Source organism: Aotus nancymaae, unplaced genomic scaffold, assembly GCF_030222135.1.
Source record: "Aotus nancymaae isolate 86718 unplaced genomic scaffold, 86718_ANA_hifiasm-v0.15.2.pri h1tg000099l, whole genome shotgun sequence".
Classification (NCBI taxonomy): Eukaryota; Metazoa; Chordata; class Mammalia; order Primates; family Aotidae; genus Aotus; species Aotus nancymaae.
The window spans coordinates 7,844,797-7,865,922 of NW_026988514.1; the positions used below are offsets into that span (position 1 = coordinate 7,844,797).

The following is a 21,126-nucleotide window of genomic DNA, read 5'->3' on the forward strand; positions in this document are numbered from 1 at the left end:
GGTTCCTTCAACAAATGTATTTAGCTGGGTCAGCTGGTTTCAAGCTTTTGGAGGCTCAAGAACATGCTCAAAGGAAGCTGTTGGAATTTTTTGAAATATTAAAAAACTCTTAGTGGCTGATTTGACTTCCAAAGCCATCTGATTTGACCTTCAAAGCAACTTGTTTCAAAAACTCATAGAGCAATTGATTGAGATATGAACTTGTCTCTCAATCATGGATGTTAAGAATCCTTCGGATGCTCTAGAAGTTTTGAAAGCTCCTCTGTGCTTCATAATGTTCAAATTCTATCCATAGATTTAAACATGGATGTGTGGATGTTTTGGGTAGTGATGCTATTTACCTTTTAGAGCCATTTTTTTCTGTGATAATATTTATTTCTCCATCTATGAAACTGAAATTAAGCAGATTCATTGGATTGAGGGGAAATGAGAAGAGCAATAAAATAACGATCTTAATTTACCCTCTTGATCCTGAAGAATTGCACCCCTGTTTTCTCTTAGGTGACTAAAAAGTTAAAAGTCCTTCTGTACTTGGCCTTGCCACTTGTTAATGACTGTAGTCCGAAGTTGAGTTATCCCTGTGGTAATAAACACAGAATTCAGGCATATCTACCACTTTCACTTAATACAATTTGCCTAATGTCCTCATCATTTCATCATCACAAAACCACATAGTACTTCAGTTCTAATTTGCACTTTGGATGTTGTTGTGAGTGCTGGGCAAGGCTTCTGGCCTCCTTCTGTTGGCAGGCATGACATTTCTCATCAGAGCATTAGTCAGATGTAAGTACTTATGTAGGGGTTACATCGCAAGACCCCTGTTCTTGGATACCTGCGACTCCATCTGTGGAGTTCAGTCTAGCCACCACACAGGGGTTACGGGGAAGGCATTCACTGTGACTTGGAACTGGAGCTCATCTGCATGGTCTTCAACAGCCAGCTGGGAAAAGTGAAGAAACACAGTCAAAATGCCATTGGTTGTTCTTCCAAAAAATTGTTTTTACTGGCTTCAACCCAACAACTTAAAATAAGAATTCCACTGTGTTGAAAGATGTTTACTGGTTGCCTACTTTGTACCTGGCACTTTGTTAGTCTCTGGGGATGGAACATAATGTGGACAGGCAAGTTTCCTCCCTCCAAAACTGACCATTGCCTGGGTGAGGGAGACAGTTAAATAGGCAATGACAATATGTTCAACGAGGGGAGAAGTACACAGTGCCAGTGGTTAGGAGTGAGGGCATCAGGGACAGCCTCCTAGAGGGACATGGTGTCTAAGGTGGGACACATTAAGGTATATAATAGATATAAAAGAGAAGGCTATATGTTTCGGATCTCTAGAAATTAGGAAAGACTGCAAGGTTAAATGCTGTAGGAATGAGGCAAGAAAAGGTTATAAGCTGGGATTGGTAAGAATTAGGCAGGAGAGATCTGTACGATTAGGATCTGTAGAAATGAGACATTAAGGTTAGGATGTGTAGAAATTAGACAAAAGGAAGCTGTAGGGTTAGGATCCACAGGATCCACAGGAGGTAGAAAAGAGAGGGCTATAAAGTTAGGATCCTTAGGAAGTAAATAAGAGAGAGTTGTAAGATTAGGATCCATGGAATTTAGACAAAAGAAGGCTGTAGATTAGAATCCACAGGGAATAGACAAGAGAAGGCTGTAGGTTAGAATGTACAAGAAGTGAACGAGAGAAGGCTGTAAGTCATGACCCACAGGAAGTGGTCAAGAGAAGGCTGTAGGTCAGGATCCACAGGAAGTGGTCAAGAGAAGGCTGCAGGTCAGGACCCACAGGAAGTAGTCAAGAGAAGGCTGCAGGTCAGGACCCTCAAGAAGTGGTCAAGAGAAGGCTGCAGGTCAGGATCCACAGGAAGTAGTCAAGAGAAGGCTGCAGGTCAGGATCCACAGGAAGTAGTCAAGAGAAGGCTGTAGGTCAGGACCCACAGGAAGTGGACAAGAGAAGGCTGTAGGTCAGGACCCACAGGAGGTGGACAAGAGAAAGCTGGAAGAGAGCGAGATTTCAGGGATTGTATGAGGGTAGAGAGTGAAGGGAGACTGGGAGAAATAAAGGGCTCTGTTTATCTGCTGCTGTGTCATAAAGCACTCCAAAACCCTAGTGGCTTAAAACAACAACAATCATTGTCTTTCACAGCTTTGTGAGTCAGGAACCTGGTCTCTGTCAGCCCATGAATGGGGCTAAAACAGTTTGGATGAGCATGCCGAACTGGCTGGGGGCCTATCCTTCTGATATGGTTTGAATATATGTCCCTGCCCAAATCTCCTGTTAAATTATAATCCTCAGTGTTGGAGGTAGGCCTGGTGGGAAGTGTTTGGGTCATGAGGGTGGATCCCTCATGGCGTGGAGTTGTCTTCATGATAGTGAGGTCTTGTGAGATCTGGTCTAGTAAATGTGCGTGGCACCTCCTCCTCTGCTCTCTCTCTTGCTTCTGCTTTTGTCATGTGATGTGCCTGCCCCTGCTTTGCCTTCTGTCATGATTGGAAGCTTCCTGAGATCCTCCACTCCGCTGCCCAGAAGCAGATACCACTATGCTTCCTGTACAGCCTGCAGAACTGTGAGCCAATTAAACATCTTTTCATTATAAATTACCCAGCCCCAGGTATTTCTTTATAACAATGATCACGCCTGTAATCCCAGCACTTTGGGAGGGCGAGGCGGGTGGATCACTTGAGGTAAGGAGCTTGAGATCAGCTTGGCCAACATGGTGAAACCCCATCTCTGCTAAAAATACAAAAATTAGCTGGGTATGGTGGCTCCTGCCTGTAGTCCTACCTACTCGGGAGGCTGAGGCGGGAGAATTGCTTGAACCCAGTAGGCAGAGGTTGCAGTGAGCCGAGATTGCACCACTGCACTCCAGTCTGGGCAACAGAGCTAGACTCCTTCTCAAAAAGAAAACAGAAACAAAACCAAAACCAAAACCAAAAACGAATAAACGGCCTAGTACACCCTCTGGTACACACGATCCCAGTGCCCCTCCAGGCCATCTCTCCATATGGGCTGATGTGGCTTTCCTATGGTGGAGTGACCTAGGAAACAAAGACTGCCTCTGTGTCCACTAGGACTTCAGGAGTGGGTTCCAGAGGGCTAGCAGAAGTGGCATGGTGTTTTCCTACCTTTGAGGGAGGGGGTCAAATTTTCCCATCTTCTGAGGCAGGGGTGTTAAAACCTGGTGGGCAGGTTTTTATACAGCCACAGGAGAAAGGACATGTGGAAAAGGCAAGAAATGGCCTGTTTGGTCATCTTGGAGAAGTTCAGGGGAGCCGAGGTGTAAGGAAGCTGTAGGAACAGGTAGGCAATGAGGCTGGAGAGGATGGAGACTCCAATGCAGGATGACCTTGCACGCTGTGCCATGGAGCCCAGCTCTATCCTGAGGTGAGCAGGAACATTTTAGTACTTCCTGAATCAGGAAGGTGCATTAGTCAGAACCTCAGGCTACCCTGTGGGAGCAGTTGGGAAGGAGGTCATAATAGAAGTGGGAGCAATGAAGAGATGTCAGCAACAGTCCTGTGAGGGATGATGGTGGGTGCAGATGGACGATGGATTGATAAATACCTCGAGGTAGAATTGACAGGTTTGGGGCCTGATTGAATTGAGGACAAGAGATTGGAAGCAGGGGGAACGGCAACCAGGACTATGGCTTGGACCACTAGGCAGTGTACAGTTTCTCTACACCCTCACCAATGCTTGTTATTTTCTGTTTTCTTTTTGATAGTGGCCATCCATTGGGTGTGAGGTGGTATCTCATTGTGGTTTTATTTGCATTTCCCTAACGACTAGTGATGTGAAGCATTGGTCAAAAGTTTTCAATCAAGAGGTATCAGTTTTCAGTCAAGAGGTATCAGTTTTCAATCAAGAAGTATCCGCCTTCTGGGAAACCAGCACATTAGACAGTGGAGATGTAGTAACTGTGTGTGTGTCAGAACAGATGGGAGGGCCACTGAGAACACCTTGCCCTGTGCGTGGAGATGTGGTAACTGTGTGTGGGTCAGAACAGATGGGAGGGCCACTGAGAACACCTTGCCCTGTGCGTGGAGATGTGGTAACTGTGTGTGGGTCAGAACAGATGGGAGGGCCACTGAGAACACCTTGCCCTGTGCGTGGAGATGCGGTAACTGTGTGTGGGTCAGAACAGATGCCGGGGACCCACTGAGATCACCTTGCCCTGTGCGTGGAGATATGGTAACTGTGTGTGAGTCAGGACAGATGGAGAGTGGGGGCACTGAGATCACCTTGCCCTGTGCAGGGACCACTCCTCACACAAGTACATGAGGACTTGGTGCAAGAAAGCAGCAATGAGGCCTCCAATTCTGTCAGCGCCGACCGGCAGTCTCTGCTAGAAGCCAACCATTCGATTAACTCTTGACTTGGCCTGCTGACTCTTTCAGGCTTCCTCAGTGAGGAGGAGCTGGTGAAAGCACGAGAATGCTGAAGGAGACCGACCACACATATGGCGTTTGTAAATGGGAAAGAGGACCACACGAGCCCAAGGCTTCCGAATTCGCAGGAACATAGATGATCACAAAGGACAAGATGGCAGGTGCTGACAATGTTCTCATGAAGGGGCCTAAGCGAGGGCTCTAAAGCTCAGAAAGGATGGACATGAGGGCTGGGACCCCGGAGCAGGACTGACACTAGGCAAGGACCTAGGGAAATGGCATCCATGTGACAGTGCCCAGAGCAAGCTGAGGCTGGAGAACAATTCTGAGACAGTGCAAAGACTTAAAAACTAAACCACAGTTTGGCCAACGATGAACACAAGAACATTAACTCCCTGCTTGGGGTTAGTGGCCAGTGGAGCGCTTTCATCCTCGGACATCTACTTGCATTGCTCAGAGCCCCAGGCTTCACCCAGTTGAAGGTGTTACCCTAAAATGTGGCACCTTGACATGCTGAACACTTTGAACTAAAGAAGCAGCCCAGAACCAAGGTCCCTCTGACCTTCTCTCGACTCTATCCCTCTCCTCTTTGCTTCTCCCGAAGGACAAGGAGGGGCTTTCTTGACTAAGGGAAGTTCCTCCAGAAGGAATGCAGTTGTCTTGGACCCCCTCCTTATCTTATCAAACAGAGATGAACTTACAGGAAAGAAGGCTCGGAAGGAAGACTGGAGTGGATGCGACACTCAGGACCCAGGGGACTTTGCTCTAGGCCACTGTCTGTTCTTTAGGCCCATTTATCTTCCCTAAAAAAGTCATTTATTCTTCCTCAGAATTGCAACCCCCAACTCCCTCTCCCCTCTGAAGAGCGTGTTTAAGCTTCAACCATCTGGACTTCTTAGAGTTTCATACTTCGTGTGACTCCCCTGGGCTTGCATGTTAATAAATTTGTAGGCCTTTTCTCTGTTTAATCTATCTATTGTCAGTTTGTCTCAGCAGATGCAATTATGAAACCTTCAGAGGAAAAGTTTGAACTTCACTTCAAAGGGAAGTCTTTATTTCTAACAATGCCCCTCCTCCTCCTCCCTTCTGTGGAAGAGTAGCCTCTTGATAGAGCTTTGGGGCACACCTGGAGGAGGAGGGGAAGGTGTGGTAGCAGGAAGCAGACAGGCCAGGTGGCTCTGGGCAGGGCTGGCGCTGCCCTGGATGGCCCTCCAGAGCTGCCATGCCTTTCCCCATTCATAGCTTCCACGTGGAGAAAACAGTGCCTCTGAGTTCTTCTTGCCCCCAGGCCCTCCCTCCATATAACCTTCCACAGGAGGGTGTCCGTGGACAGAACTCTGGACCCGGCAGCACCTGGCCAGTATGTGGGGCGCAGGTGTGGAACTCTGCTCTGGAGTGGCGTTTGAGAGTCTGGGTGAACCGGAACCTCCTGGGAACTTGAACCTCTGCAGTGACCCTTTCCCACACTTGGAGAATCTGATGAGGTGAATTGGAAATAGGGCCTGCATGACTAACAAGTGTTAACAAGTGCGCAAAAGATTCTGAGGCCCAGGCAGCCTGCAGCATTCTGCTCGGAGCCTGTAGCTGAGGGAGGAGCCCACACAGCCACCGGGTGGAAGAGAAGAGCCCTCTGTTCAGGCGGCTCTGCGTGGTGACATTGAGGAAGCCTAAACAAGGCTCTGGTGGTGGCAAGCTCGGGGATGTGGCTCTGAGCTTGCTCCAGTCACCTTGGACTTCATATCTGAATGATTTGGAAGACCTGTATAGACAGATGTGTCCAACTTCATGGTGTATCTGGGCCAAAATGTTTCCCACATGCACAGAATTCAGGTTTTGCCACAGAGCTCCCCTTTTGTATGCAAATGTTCTCCATTATTTGCCTATGACCACCCCCTGTTGAGACCTCGCATCTTTGCCACTGGCATACTGGGGCCCCCAAAGTAGCCTGGGGTCCCAAAAGATAGTTAGGTCCCTTCTGGTATCTGAGTCCCTCTTTGTTTTAAGAAAGGGGTCATCAGCTTCCATTGTACATCTCCAGTGGCGGGGAGCTCAGCTATCCCCAGCAGTTGACACAATGTCAAGATGATGCTAGTGCCTGGGTGTGGTGGCTCACTCCAGTAATCCCAGCACTTTGGAAGATCAAGCTGGGCGGATCACTTGAGGTCAGGAGTTCAAGATCAGCCTGTCCAACATGGTGAAAACCCGTCACTACTGAAAATACAAAAATTAGCTGGGTGCAATAGTGCACACCTGTAATCTCAGCTACTCAGGAGGCTGAGGCAGGAGAATTGCTTGAATCCTGGAGGCGGAGGTTGCAGTGAGCTGAGATCATGCCACTGCACTCCAGCCTGGGCAACAGAGCAAGACTCTATCTCAAAAAAAAAAAAAAAAAAATAGATGATGCTCGTTCTCAGAGATGTCTGTCTCACTCTGAGTGTCAACCAGCTTTCCTGCAACTCCCCCACCTAGATGTGCTGCTCTCTTTTCCTTTGCACAAAACAATGCTGTAGAGACATGAAGACATCCAATGCACCACCCCAAAATATATCCAAGCTGAGCAGAGGCTGACAGCACTTAGAATTCAGTGCACAAATGGATCCACCACCTGTGGAAGCTTGTGAAGATGGAGATTGGGATTCTGGACTTCTCACAAGCCCCTGGTGATGTGGAGGCTGCTGCTCCAGGGACCGCGCTTACAAAGCACTGGCTGAGGGTTAAAGAGTCCACCTAGAAGTAAGAGGGGCCCAAGTCGCTGGCGTGGCCCCTCACTTAGTGGCTCTGTGACTGTGGGTAGTTACATCCCATCCTGGCACCTTTGTTCCATTACAGTAAAATGAGGCTAATGAGGGCATCTCTGATGGGTTTACTGGGAGGACCCAGTCCAGGCTCAAGCTCCCCACTCATGAGCCAGCACATGGTACATGCTTGATAATGTGAGCCCTTGGTCATGTTTAGCTAAACAGCCTGGGATCTTCAACCGTTCCCTGGAGGTGCTCCACCTCCATGCCCTCTCCCCAGGAGACATTTAGAGGGGTCATACTCACAGAAAAGGGCCAGGGCATTACACAGAAGATGCAGACAACATCTGTAATTTCCACAAACAACATGTTCTCATAAATCTTACCACTGTCCTACTAAACACAGTAGTAGAAATAGTGGTTTTTCTGGGCAACCCCTGTGAGTGAAATATCAATTCAGAAGCTGAAGGACCTATCAATAAAGGTCTATCCTGTGAGGCTACACTGGTTCAGCTTTTGTGCTGATTAGAAATGCTGATGAACAATTAGCTGAACTAATAACCTTTGATAGGGCAAGACAAGTCTATTAGTATTTAATCAATGTCATCTTTGATAGATTACAGCTGGGGAAATTCTGATTTTTTTTCCCTAAATTAATGGACAGCTTTGTGTTTTTTGACTTGGTTCAGGTGCCAACTCCGGAGGCCAGACCAAGTTAGGTGCTCCTTAGAGCAACCTATTAAATTACTTAATATGTGGGATTGTGATTATCTTCTCTCTCTGTTAGATTTTAACTCCTTGAGTAGAGAGACCAGATCTTATTGCCATGGTACCATCAGTGCCAATCAAAGTGCCTGGCACAGAGCAAACGTTTGTATAAAAGAGGGAGGAAAGAAGGAAGAAAGAGAGAGAAGGAGGGAGGGAAATAAGGAAGGAAGAAAGAGAAGAAGAGAGTGAGGAAGAAGAAAGGAGGCATACATGACCTCCCTCAGGAGCAAAGGGAAAAAGGAAAACATAAATGGCAAGTGAGTTGGGCTTCACTGGGTGGAGACTCTCTGCTTGTGTGCCCTGGCATTATCTGCTTCATGAACACGGGCCTATTGCTGTAAGGGAGTGAGGCTTCCTTCTAGCTGACTTGTTCTAAGGAAGAAGATTGCTTCCCCAAAATAAGTTCCCCAAAGTAGTATTTTCCCCAGAGGGGACATATTTACTATAACTGTGGTTCTTGTTGAACAGAGGGACTCTTCCTTTGTTAGGCAATTCTTTTCCTCGGACCCTGAGAATTGTAAAATGAGATATTCCTTTTCATGTTTTAGTGAGATGAAAACAAAGTGGAGAGGATGCTTGAGGTAATTTGGAGCCAGGGCCAAAATGCAACTTCGTTCTTGTTGCTTGCACCCAGTGAGTGACTCATGGATACCAGATTTTGGGACAGTGGTCTGCCTGTACTCCTGGCTGGTCACCTTGCTGGTGACAGGTGTGGCCAAACTGAATGGCATTGATGAGGGTGGGGGTGGGGGTTTGTGTGGTATTGTCATACCCTGAGGTGTGGCTGCACTTGTTGGGAAAACAAATGGGTATGAAATCTTGAATCCAAATGATGACCTGAACTGTGCTCAAAACCCCTGTATTTGTGTGAGTCTGGGACTTGGTTTACTGAATGCCTCCCTATCCTCCCAGTGTGGAAATGGCACCTTTGCAACAACAGGACAAGGACGATGCATCTTGCATGGTCCCCTGGACCCTGGGCAGCAGAGTCCTGGCAGCTGCTGAGGTTTCTAAACAAGGAGGGAGGTGCGTTTTGGCCCTGTGTTTCCAGTAGAACAAGAATTAAGAGGCTTCTGTAGAAGCCGTGGCATGGAAATCTACCAGGACTCCAGGTGCTCGTTTCTTTCCTAACCAGCTGCCTGCAAGTGGGCACCTGCTCTTGAGATGGGGCAGGGACCCCTCCCCAACTTTGGAAATACAGGAAAATCTTGGCCTCCTTCAAGAGAAATTCCAAGCACCCAGCTAGCCCTGAGAAGCAAATGAGCAACTTGATAAGCAGGAAGGTAATAGTAACCTAAAACAACAGCCAAGTAAGCTAGAATCGTGGGGTGTTTGGTTCCCTCTGGAAACTAAAGAGAACATCTGAACAGGTGTCTCTGAGTGGTTTTTCAGAAACCCAGACCCCACCATACGGATCCACTGGCACAGAGACCTCAGAGAAGAGGGAGCTGAGGACTGAACTTGGAGCATGGCTCTTTGTTCTAAATTTCTTCCTGGGGTGCTTGGGGAAAGTCCCCCCAACAAGCCAGAGCTAACATTCCTTTCTGCTAACCCATATTTTTAAACAAAGCTTCTCTTCCTTAACCAATGGCAATTCCACAAATTTTGGACTCCACCTATGACCCATAAGCCTCTGCTTCAAGATATCCTGCCTTTTTAGGCCAAACCAATACGTACCCTCCATGTATTGATTTACAATTTCACCTGTAACTTCTGCTTTCCTGAAAATTTCCCTTGCCATTAAAAATCCATGCTTGCAAGCCACTGGGGAGCAGGTCTGAAGTGTGAGCTGCCTGATTCTCCTTGCTCGGTGCCTGCAAATAAACACCCTCCTTTCTCCCACTACAGACTTCAGTGTGGATTTTGGCTTTACTGTGCTGGGCCAGTGGACCCTGGTTTCATTAGGTTAAACTCTCAGACTCTTGAGTTAATCCGATACTTCTCTCCAAATCCCCAAGGTCAGGAACTGGCAGGGGGTGAGGGGGTGAGAACACAATTTCCTTTTGAGTGCAGGGCACAGGTACTGGTCACTGAATCGGGGCAGGACCTAGTGGAGGGCCTGGCCCTGCAAAGGCATGGACAGGTGTTGAAGGGACAAGGTGAGATACCAGACTGTGGAAGACAGGGAGGTGGCTCTGTCAGCCCTGAACCCCACTGCCCACAGAAGGAAGACAGGAGTCCAGGGACAGAACCTTATCCGCAAATTTGTTTCACTTTTTAAAAAGTGGGCTTTTCTTGATCAGAAAATAGCTTTCATAGGCAAGTTTTTCCCTGTGAAGGAAACCCATTCTATGCAAATAATCATTTCTGCAAGATTGCCCTGGGCTGGTCCTTGGCCAGTCTGCTTGAGGTGACCTGAAACGCTGCTGCGTCTGAGCTGGGGGCCTCAGGGGTTTGCTCACCAAGGAGCCTACAAGTGAGTGGGTGGGTGTGGGTGCAGAGGGACCCTCAGGACCAGGTGGTGCCCTTGCCACACCCACCTGGTTGGCAGGGCCAGGGAAGAGCAGGGCAGGCCAGGACACGGGGGAAGGAAGCGAAGGAGAAGGGCTGGAGTAGAGTGCACCTGGGAACTGACATGGAGGGGACCAGGCCAAGCAAGCAGCGCCCCTCTGTCAGAGGAGAGCCCGGGAGCCCTTTGGGTGAGGTTGTCTCGGGATCCCTACTGCCTTCTGGACTTAGGGATCCAAAAAGGCTAAGTACGTTGATGAGCGTGGGTGTGTGTGAGCGTGCGCGCGTGTGTGCTTGTGTGTGTGTGTGTGTGTGTCTGTAGCTTGTTCTGGGAGAGGGGGAAGTCAGCTCCTCTGGGTTCATCTGGAGGTGGAGGTCAGTCTGCAGTAACTCAAGAAATGCCTTCCATGGCAAAGTCCTCTAGGTCTTCGGTGGAGATGATGCCCAGGCCTGGAGCTTCCTCTCCTGGGCTCTGGGGAGGCCTATGGGGTCGCTGGCCGGCAGAGTGCGGGGTGCAGTCACCATGAGGCCCTGGGGTCAGCTGTAGTCCAGCCTCGTGGATACTCTGGGGCCTGGCGTGGGCCACAGAGGTGCGAGGGCCCTGCCTGAGGAAGGTGGGGGCGGACAGCTGAGACGAACAGCGCAGCGGCATCAAGGCCGTCACGGGCACCGGCTGGAAGCCGGGGTACAGCACATAGGGAGCAGCAAGGGCATCCAGTGGGGGCGGCTCTGGGGAGGTCCCCTCGGAGGATGGGATGGAGACCTTGACATACTTGCCCGTCTCTGGGTCATAGAAGGTCTTGATTTTCACCTGGAGTGGTAAGTCGAAGACAAAGTACTCCCCGGACTGCGGATCCTGGAGGACCTTCTGGGTGGCAGGGTAAGTGGGCAGGGGTGTGAGGGACTGGGGGCCCCCAGGCCGTCTCCCGACAGACTCGGAGAAGCTGGACACAGAGTGGCGGTGCATGGGAGGGGGCAGGGAACGGATCATGGGGAAACTGTGTCGGGGCCTCTCTCTGGGGCACAGTGGCCTTTGCTCTGCCTGCTCCAAGTCCTCCGGGCAGAGCTTTCCCTCCTGTGGCTCGCCATGCTTCTCCTGTGTCTGGTCAGTCTTCCTCCTCTTACTTGCCAGCTTCTTCGCCCGCCGCAGGGCTTTCTCTGTTTTGGGTGGGACTGCAGGTGGTTTGCTTGCCGCCCTCTCCAGCTGTGCAGGAAGCTCAAGTCTCCCAGGGGGGCCTGCTGGGCTGGTGGCCACATCCAGCAATGAACCTCTTGGAGAGAGTGTCCGGAGGTCTTCTGCCAGCAGCTCAAGTTGGGGGTCAGAGCCGCCTTCCCACACCAGGGCATGGGTCAGGTCCTCCCTCCGGGTGACCCTGGCAGGACTGGGGCTAGCCCAGGGGCTGGCTTGAAGAGGCTCCTCGGGCAGCAGCTCCGGTTCTCTGGGGGCCTGGGAAGCCTCGTCCCAAATGCTACTGGCGGCAGGGGAGCAGGCGCTGCTCTCCCCCAGGGAGCTGGAATTGGGAGAATTCACCGTCTCGCCAGGGACCGGTCTTCTGCCAGCAGGGCCTGCTCTGGGTGTGGACAAAAAGTGACTCTTGAAACCTGGTGTCTGCTGTTCCCAACAGGATTCAGCCTGCCACGGGGGTGGCTGGTCTTCTTCATTGCCCTCAGGTAAAGTGATGGTGGGGATGTGCTGTGGGGCTGCCAGCTTCCCTGGGTCTGTGGAACCGCTCTTGCCATTGCTTGCCACGACGTTGTATGCCGCATCTGGGGGTGGCTTCACCCTGTCCCTGTCTCCTACTGGAGGCATAGATGGGCCCTTTGGGGCTGGCTGAGAGGCCTCCAACCTGGCTGTGCTGGACCCCTGCTGGGGGTCCCCCGTGACCTCATTGGCCATGCACTTCACACGTGTGCCCTGTGTGTTAGTGGGTGTCGATGTACCAAGAATGTCCTGGTTTTCAGGGGCACAGAAACCAGGATCCTCACCCCATTCTGGCCTTGACAATTCCCCCTCTTTGTGGCCACTGCTGAGGGAGTCCTCCAAGGACATGGTCCTCAGGAGAGGCAGCATGATAGGTTTAATTACAGGGGTGGCTCTGAGGGTGTTGTCTTTAATCGTAAACAGCATGTGCTTGTTTGAAGCAGAAGATGGGGAGGGGGTAAGGTCTTTAGCCTGTGAAAAGGTTGTACCCTTATTTCCTCCAATCTGAGAGCCTCTGAAATTAGCTTCCTCTGCTGATGCCTTCCTGGTTCTTCCTCCAGACACACTTTCCCCTTCTCTTTGCAATGCTTCCCCCTGGCTGCGCTCTTCCAGGCATGAATGCCCATTGCTTAAAGCGCAGTACTGCAGTTCATCCTTCCCCATCACATTCTCCTTCTCGTCCTTCTGACTGTCACCTGCGCTCATGTCCTTCCTCCTGTCTTCCCGCTGGTTCTCAGTAAACCACGTCTTCTGTTGATCATCAAACGAGGCAAAGGATTGATCTGAAGAGCTGGTGCTGAATTTGGCCTTACCTTTGAGGCTCGGCATGAAATCGGATTGGCTGTCACTGTAAAACACATCTTCCTCCTCAGGAGAGAGGGGCCCTGGGGAGAATTTCTGGTTCAAGTGTGTGTTCTGAAGTCCTGCCTCCCTCTCAGGTTCTGTCTCTTGGGACACAGATCTGGAGAGCCCATTCTCTAGCTGGTGGGTCTGCATTTTCTCCATAGCCCCTCCAGGCTCAGGATCCCTATTGCAAAGCCTTAGGGAGAGGTGCTTCCTGGAGCGGCGTTCCCTGGAGTCTGGACGCCAGCCGGACCCAGCGGGACCCATCTCCAATTCTCGCTCCGCTTCCTCGTTCTCATAACTGCTTCTCTCAGCAGCCTCCCCATTGACATAGAAGGGGGCTTTGGTGATAGTCGGAGCTGTGCTGTGGGTTACATAGCTGTCTGCAGAGGGCTCACTGGGGTCAGCTGTAGGGTCCTTCTGGGCATTGATGTGCGATGCATTGGGGTCATTGGCAGGTCTTTCCTTAGAAATCGGGTTTGGAGGGCTTTCCTCAAGCCCGTTGGGGAGGATGACACCGTTGCTCACCGGTTCTTGCTTTCCGTCAACCTTACCTCTGGTTTTCTCATCAAGCCCTTTCAAGAGAGGTGAGGGACTGTATGTGCTCTTAACACGCTTCCGCACATCCTTGAGGTTGAACAACAGACTAGGGGCTTTGGACTTGTAGCTGTCTCGAGATTGACATTCACTGGGCTCCTTCTCTTGGTATCCGTTTAGCTGTCCTGGGGGTGATGGGGTTCTCTCTGCCGGCTGCCTCTCTGCTGAATCCAGGGCATGCTTGCTGGGTATGATGGGGGTCAGGAGCTTACTGATGTTAAAGGGGGGATCATAATGTTCATTGGGTTCCACAGGCAGGTCAAGAGTATCATTTTCTGGAAACTGTCCCTGGGGGTTGTGTTTTGTATACAAAAGTGGGCCTCTCCTGTTGGTCTGTGTCTTTTCTTCTGAAGCATCTTGTAGACTTTCTTTCCCTTTCTTGCCAGTCTTTGGTTTCCTCCATGGGGGCTGGGCTGGCTTCTCTTGAGAATCAGGCTGTGAGCTGGGAGCTTTTCCTTCCACAGCAAATACCTGGGATCCTGGATCCCTGCACCCCCAGGGTACAGATGTGGACAGAGCTCCTGCTGCCACTCTGTTCTCTTCGTGACTGCAGCAGGCCTGGACCTGGCAGGGAGAGACTGTGCACTCAGGAGAACAGGGTTCTCTTAGCAAGGTCATATCCCCATAATGCTTGGGAGCTTTGCTTTCTGGGACTGTGCCGGCTGCGTCCTTTCTCTCCAGCAGCTTTGGTTGGTGGGCATTCCACGACTCAAAAGCACTATTTTCACTGTGGAGAAAGGTGCCTTTGCCTCTCCCAGGCTCACCAGTGGCTGGCTTGTGGTGTGGAGAGGGGAACTTTGACTCAGATGAGCTGGGCACATCATCGGCTGCTGGGAGGAAGCTGCTGGAGCCGTGACAGGCCATTTCTGGATTCTTGGGGGACTCCTGTTCTCTGTGCTTTCTGCTGGGCTGGTGGCTGTTCTGATGGGTGTTGGAAACTTCAGCGGGCACCCTTCTGACTGTCAGAAAGGCAGAATCGAAGCAGAAGTTGACACTGCTTTCTGGAAGAGGGGCAAATTTGGGGGGATTTTTCAGAGCCGGAGGCTTGCTGGTAGTGGTTCTGTTCTCACAACGTTGGGTCTCGGTCCTGTCGAAAGATTTAATTAGTGTTGATACTTTGGAGACAGGCTTGTTGCTGCTCCGGAGACCGGAAACCGGCACCTCCAGTCTCCTCTGGACTGGTGTTGGTGGGGGGCTGGTTTGGGGGTACTCTTCCTCTCCCTGAACGTACTTGGGCAGCTGTTGGAAGGTGGCCGCCCAGCCCGAATGTTCTGTGCCCTGGGATGGTAACTGGCTCCAAATGCCACTTTTCCTCTGGGTGTGGCTCACTGTTCTCTGCTGGAGAGTCCCAAACACCTGTCGGCTGATATCTGGGGACACGGCCAGGTAAGAGTCATGGAAGGATGTGTCCTCTGAGATGCACAGGCTTCGGAACGCCCGGTCTGTGAGGCTGCTCACCTCCCTGTCTGCATCATCCAACACACTGCCGATGCTGGAGGAGTCGCTGAACCCGTCTGTGCACTTCTTGTTTCCCTGCATCATCTGTTATCTCCAGGAAAACTGTCCTCGTCAGCCGGCAGGCGCCTCTGGTGATGATTCTGGCGAGGTTGGGTGTTTCCCTCTTCCCACAAAACTAGAGCTTCTCATTGACCAGATGTAGTTGTAAAGTGGGGATTTTTTTTCTCTGCAAAAAAAAAAAGTGCAGGGTGTGAACAGGGTATCCAGCTCTATGCAAGAATATGTGCTCGTCCAGGTGGAAAATGGTGCCTGTGATGGTTAATTTTACGTATCAACATGGCGAGCCTGCTATACATCTAGATTGTAGATCAGTCTAGCTACGGCTGTGAAGGTATTTTTTAGAAGTGATTAACACTAAAATCAGCAGACTTTAGGGAAAGCAGTTTATCTTCTGTAAGGCAGGTGGCTCTCTAATTAGTTGAAGGCCCTAAGGGTAAAAAGACTGAGGTCACAGGCAACAAAAGCAAAAATAGGCAACTGAGATTACGTCAGTTCAAAAGCTTCTGCACAGCAAGGGAAACAATCACAAAAATGAAAAGGTATTCTACGGAATGGAAGAAAATGTTTTCAAACTGCATATCTGATAAAGGGTTAGTATCCAAAATGCATGAGAAACGCCTACAACTGAATAACAAACAAAACAAAACAATACCCAAAACCTTCTGATTTAAAAATGGGTAGAGAAACTGAACAGATATTTCTTCAAAGAAGACATAGAAATGGCAAACGGGTATATAAAAAGGTGCTCACCTTCACTAACCATCAGGGAAATGCAAATAAAAGCTACAAGGAGATATCACATCGTGCCTGCTAGAATGGCTATTCTCAAAAAAAGAAAAGATGACAAGTGTTGGTAAGGATGTGGAGAAAAGGGAACCCCTGTACACTATTGGTGGGAATGTAAATTTATGTAGTCACTGTGGGAAACAGTATAAAGATTCCTCAAAAAATTAAAACTAGAACTACTATCTGATCCAGCATTCCCATATCTGGGTACAGGCCCAAAGGAAGTGAACTTAGGGTCTTAAGGAGGTATCTACACCCACATGTTCATTACTCACAATGGCCAAGACACAGAAGCAAATTAAATTTCCATCGATGGATGAATGGATAAAGAAAATGTGGTGTATGCATACAATAGAGTTATTCCACCTTAAAAAAGCGGGAAATCTTGAAATTTGTGACAACATGGGTGAAACTGGAGCACATTATGTTAAGAGAAACAACCCAGTCACAGAAAGACAAATACGCATGATGTCAGTTACGTGAGGAATCTGACATAGTGAAACTCACAGAAGCAGAGAGTAGAATGGGGGTTGTCAGAGGCTGGGGGCGGGGAAGTGGGGAGTTATTTGTCAAAGGATGAGATGTTTCAGTTATGCAAGATAAATTAGTTCTGGAGATTGATGTACAGCAGGTGTCTGTAGTTAACAATATTGTGTTGTGTGCTTGAAATTTGCTGAGGATAGATCTTATGTTAAATGCTCTTATCACACATACAAAAATAATGAATAAAAAGGGTGGGAGGAAATGTTTGGAGGTGATGGATGGGTTTATGCATGGATTGTGGTGATGGTTTCAAGGGGTGCATACTTATCTCCAAACTCATCAAGTTGTACACATTAAACACATATAGCTTTTTGTATGCCAATCATACCTCAATAAAATGGCTTAAAAAAAGTCCCTTGAGGAAGAGGAACTTCTGCCTTCAGATCATCTTTGGATTGGAGCTGTGTCATCAGCTCTTCCTGGGTCTCCAGCTATGCCCATTTTGGACTTGCCAGTCTCCACAGTCACTCAAGCCAGTTCCTTAAAATAGATTGCTCGCTCTCTGTACCAACATATTCTATTGGTTCTGGTCTTCCGCAGAATTGGACCCATACAGTGCCTGAAGTTCAGCAGTGTTTTTGCAGAGCACTTCCCTGATATTCCATGGAGCATTCGCTCCTTGCTCATCTTTCTCTCTGTGCATGGTTTATTTTCTTCATGGTACTGAGCATGATCTAAGGTTCAGTTTACAACTTTGTGGCTTACCCATGATTAGACTATCAGTGGAAGGCATGTGGGGACTGCTAGGTTCTCTGTTCACTGATTGCCCCTCATCCCAGAACCACCCCAAGAGGATACGGTCCCCAGAGTCTGCATTGCCTGGGTCCCTTACCTCTGGGACCAGCCCATGGGGATGGGCAGTGGACGTGCTTGCAGGAGCCTGGAGGGAGGGGAAGTCAGCATCCCTGGCATTTCTCCAGCCCTCCTGTCTTGCTGTGACATGGGGACCCCAGTCTGCTGTAGCTATGGCCCCTCCCCCAGTCTCTGACTGGGCTCCAGCGACAAGCCCCTTTTGCCCAACTCTACATCCCTGGGGTCTCCCTAATTCTCCTTTACCTCTGTTATAGTTCCTTCTTTTTTTTAAGTAGTGAAATACACACAGTATAAAAATTTTCATTTGAATCAATTTTAAGATACAGCTCAGTAGTGTTAAGTATATTGATATTATCCTGCAGTCAATCTCCAGAACTCTTTCATCTTTCAAAACTGAAACTCTTCACCCATTTAGTAACAACTTCCCATTTCCCCTCCTGCTAGAAGGCACCATTCAACTTTTTATCTTTATGAATTTGATGACTCCAGGAACCTCAGAAAGTGCAATCATACTGTATTTGTCTTTCTGTGACTGGCTTATTTCTCTTAGCATGATGTCCTCAAGGTTTATCTGTGTTATTGCATGTACCAGAATTTCATTTTCAAGGCTGAATAATATTCCACTATATATATGTGTGTGTGATATATACATATATACACACATATGTGTATATAGTGTGTATATGTATGTGTATATATATAGTGTGTATATGTATACGTATATATATTGTATGTATATGTATGTATATATATAGTGTATATGTGTATGTATATATTGTGTGTATATGTATGTGTGTATATATAGTGTGTATTTGTATATAGATGTAGTGTGTATATGTATGTGTATATACATATATTGTGTGTATATGTATGTGTGTATATATATTGTGTGTATATGTGTATATATAATAGTGTGTATATGTATGTGTATATATATATTGTGTATATGTATGTGTATATATATATTGTGTTTATATGTATGTGTATATATATAGTGTGTATATGTATGTATATATATATTGTGTGTCTATGTATGTGTATATATAGTGTGTATATGCATTTGTGTATATATATATTGTGTGTATATGTATGTGTGTGTATATATATATAGTGTGTATATGTATGTATATATATATAGTGTGTCTATGTATGTGTATATATATTGTGTGTCTATGTATGTGTATATATATTGTGTGTATATATATGTGTGTATATATATATAGTGTGTCTATGTATGTATATATATATTGTGTGCCTATGTATGTGTATATATAGTGTGTCTATGTATGTATATATATAGTGTGTATATGTATGTGTATATATATAGTGTGTATATGTATGTATATATATAGTGTGTATATGTATGTGTATATATATTGTGTGTATATGTATGTATATATATATTGTGTGTATATGTATGTATATATATTGTGTGTATATGTACGTATATATATAGTGTGTATATGTATGTGTATATATATAGTGTGTATATGTATGTATCTATATATAGTGTGTATATGTATGTATCTATATATTGTGTGTATATGTATGTGTATATATATTGTGTGTATATGTATGTATATATATTGTGTGTATATGTACGTATATATATATTGTGTGTATATGTATGTGTATATATAGTGTGTATATGTATGTGTATATATAGTGTGTATATGTATGTATATATATATTGTGTGTATATGTACGTATATATATATTGTGTGTATATGTATGTGTATATATAGTGTGTATATGTATGTGTGTATATATATAGTGTGTATATGTATGTGTGTATATATATAGTGTGTATATGTATGTGTGTATATATATAGTGTGCATATGTATGTATATATATATTGTGTGTATATGTATGTGTGTATATATAGTGTGTATATGTGTGTATATATATCACATTTTGCTTATCCATTCCTCCATTGATGAACACTTGGGTTGCTTCCAACTTTTGGCTATTGTGAATGATGTTGCTACAAATGTCGGTGTGCAAATATCTCTCAAAGGTCCTGCTTTCAATTCTTTTGGGTATATCCCCAGAAGTGGAATTGCTGGATTATATGACTGTTCTATTTTTAATTTTTTTAGGATCTTCTTGTCTGTTTTCCATAGTGGCTGCATCAATTTTAATTTCAACCAAGAGTGTGCAAGGGTTCCAGTTTCTTCAAGTCCTCGCCAACACTTGTTATTTTCTACTTTGTGTTTTTCTTTTTTGATAGTACCCATCCTGATGGGTGCATGATGCTGCATGGCATTCTCTTGCAGATTCTGTCTGCAGATGCTGCTGCCTTCTGGGATACTTACTGCTCCACCTGGGACACATACCTCCTATTGCCTAGAACATTGCCCGGCCTGGGGCAGGGGATAAGAGAATGAGTACATTAAAAATTACATAAAATAGCGTGTATGGATCCCAGAGTGGATGCAAGTGAGGGGTGTCTAAGACAGCGGACATCTGGCAGGGTGTGGCTAAGCGTTCATCTGGCAGATCAAACACTGCCAGACAACTCCCATTCACAGCAGCAGAGCTGAGCAGGCGACGCTCTTCCCTCTTTGCTTGGCTGGCCTTAGTCACTGCTATTGCTCCAGGAGATGGACAGTGAAGGTGCTCCCATCAGGGAGGCCGAGCTGCACACCAGAAGCCCCAGGTCCTGTCTGGCTCCATGTCCTCTTGCTGAGGGACCACAGGCTGGCCGCCAGCCGCCTCAGTGCATTTCTCTCATCTGCATGTGTGCTGTGAGATTGCAACCATTCTCTTTGTTTCTTTAGAGTGGGGATTATGTTGCCTCGCTGCAAGGCTCCAGGAGGTTAGGTGTAGTATCCTGGCATAGGCTCAGAGCTGCCAGGCTGTCAGTGATGTTTGTCTTTCACCCTGGAGGCCAGGCTTCATTGGGGTTTGCTGTTTCCATCTCTTGACCACAACACTCTGGTGAGTTTCCAATGTTGATTCATCAGCAGACAGACTTGTTTCTGTGAACAACAGAACTGAGCTGGAGAAAGGATGGGACCTGAGTTCTAGTGGACTGAATGAGCTGATGAGGAGATACTGACCTGCTCTGGGAAGGCCTCTCTGCACAGGCTCCTCAGCCCTACCTTGAAAGGCAGGTTGCTGGCTCCATGGAAAGCACACACTCATGACAGCATATGCTTTTTAGAAGGCTGCATACAAGGAAAGAGCATCAGCTTGCGTGGGGAGCAGGGGAGACCCTAAGGCTGGCTGGGCTCACACCTTCCCCAGTAGAAGACACATGCTCCTGTCTTCAGATTCCCAAGCAGCTAGCATGGCCAGGGGACATGCCTGTGGTCACAGCAATGGAAGCAGCCAACAGTCTGTGAAAGTTCCTGCCTTTCTGGTGAAAGGAATAATTCCTGCTCTCTCAGTGCCGTTCTTCCTGCCTTGAATGCAGACAAGAAGCCAGAAACTACTTGATTTCTTTGCTGGGGCTGCCATGACAAACAATGGCTTAAACATTGAAAATGTATTGCCACACAGTTCTGGAGGCTGGAAGTCCAAAATTGAGGTGTTGCAGGTTGGTTCCTTTTGAGGGCTGTAAGGGAGAATCTCTCCTAGCCTCTCTCCTTAGCTTGAGGATGGCCATCTTCTCCCTGTGTCTTCCCATCATCTTCCCTCTATGCTTGTTTGTGTCCACATTTTTCCTTTTAAAAATTTTTTAAATTTTTAAATTATTAATTTTTTTTTTCATTTTGTTACTCAGGCTGGAGTGTAGCAGCATTATCATGGCTTACTGCAGCCTCGACCTCCTGGGCTCAAGTGATCTTCCCGCCGTGGCTTACCAAGTAGCTGGGACTACAGGTGCACTATACCATACCTGGCTAATTTTTGTATTTTTTGTATAAATGGGGTTTCACCACGTTTCTCAGGCTAGTCTTGAACTCCCAAGCTCAAGTAATCTGCCGGCCTTGGCCTCCCAAAGTGCTGGGATTACAGTCATAAGTCACTGT

The 21,126-nt window shown here is 47.5% G+C and overlaps 1 protein-coding gene across 4 annotated transcripts in view; it reads right to left on the reverse strand.

The window, feature by feature from the left end:
* Positions 1 to 7,468: 7,468 nt before the first annotated feature.
* CUNH10orf71 (chromosome unknown C10orf71 homolog) overlaps positions 7,469 to 21,126 on the reverse strand; it is a 34,282-nt gene continuing 20,624 nt past the window's right edge. For all 4 annotated transcript variants that reach the window (XM_012477486.3, XM_012477485.3, XM_012477484.3 and 1 more), the window contains one exon: positions 7,469 to 15,175. In XM_012477486.3, the coding sequence (XP_012332909.2) occupies positions 10,741 to 15,033 (4,293 nt within the window). In that variant the 5' untranslated portion in view covers positions 15,034 to 15,175 and the 3' untranslated portion in view covers positions 7,469 to 10,740. The remainder of the gene's footprint in view (positions 15,176 to 21,126) is intronic.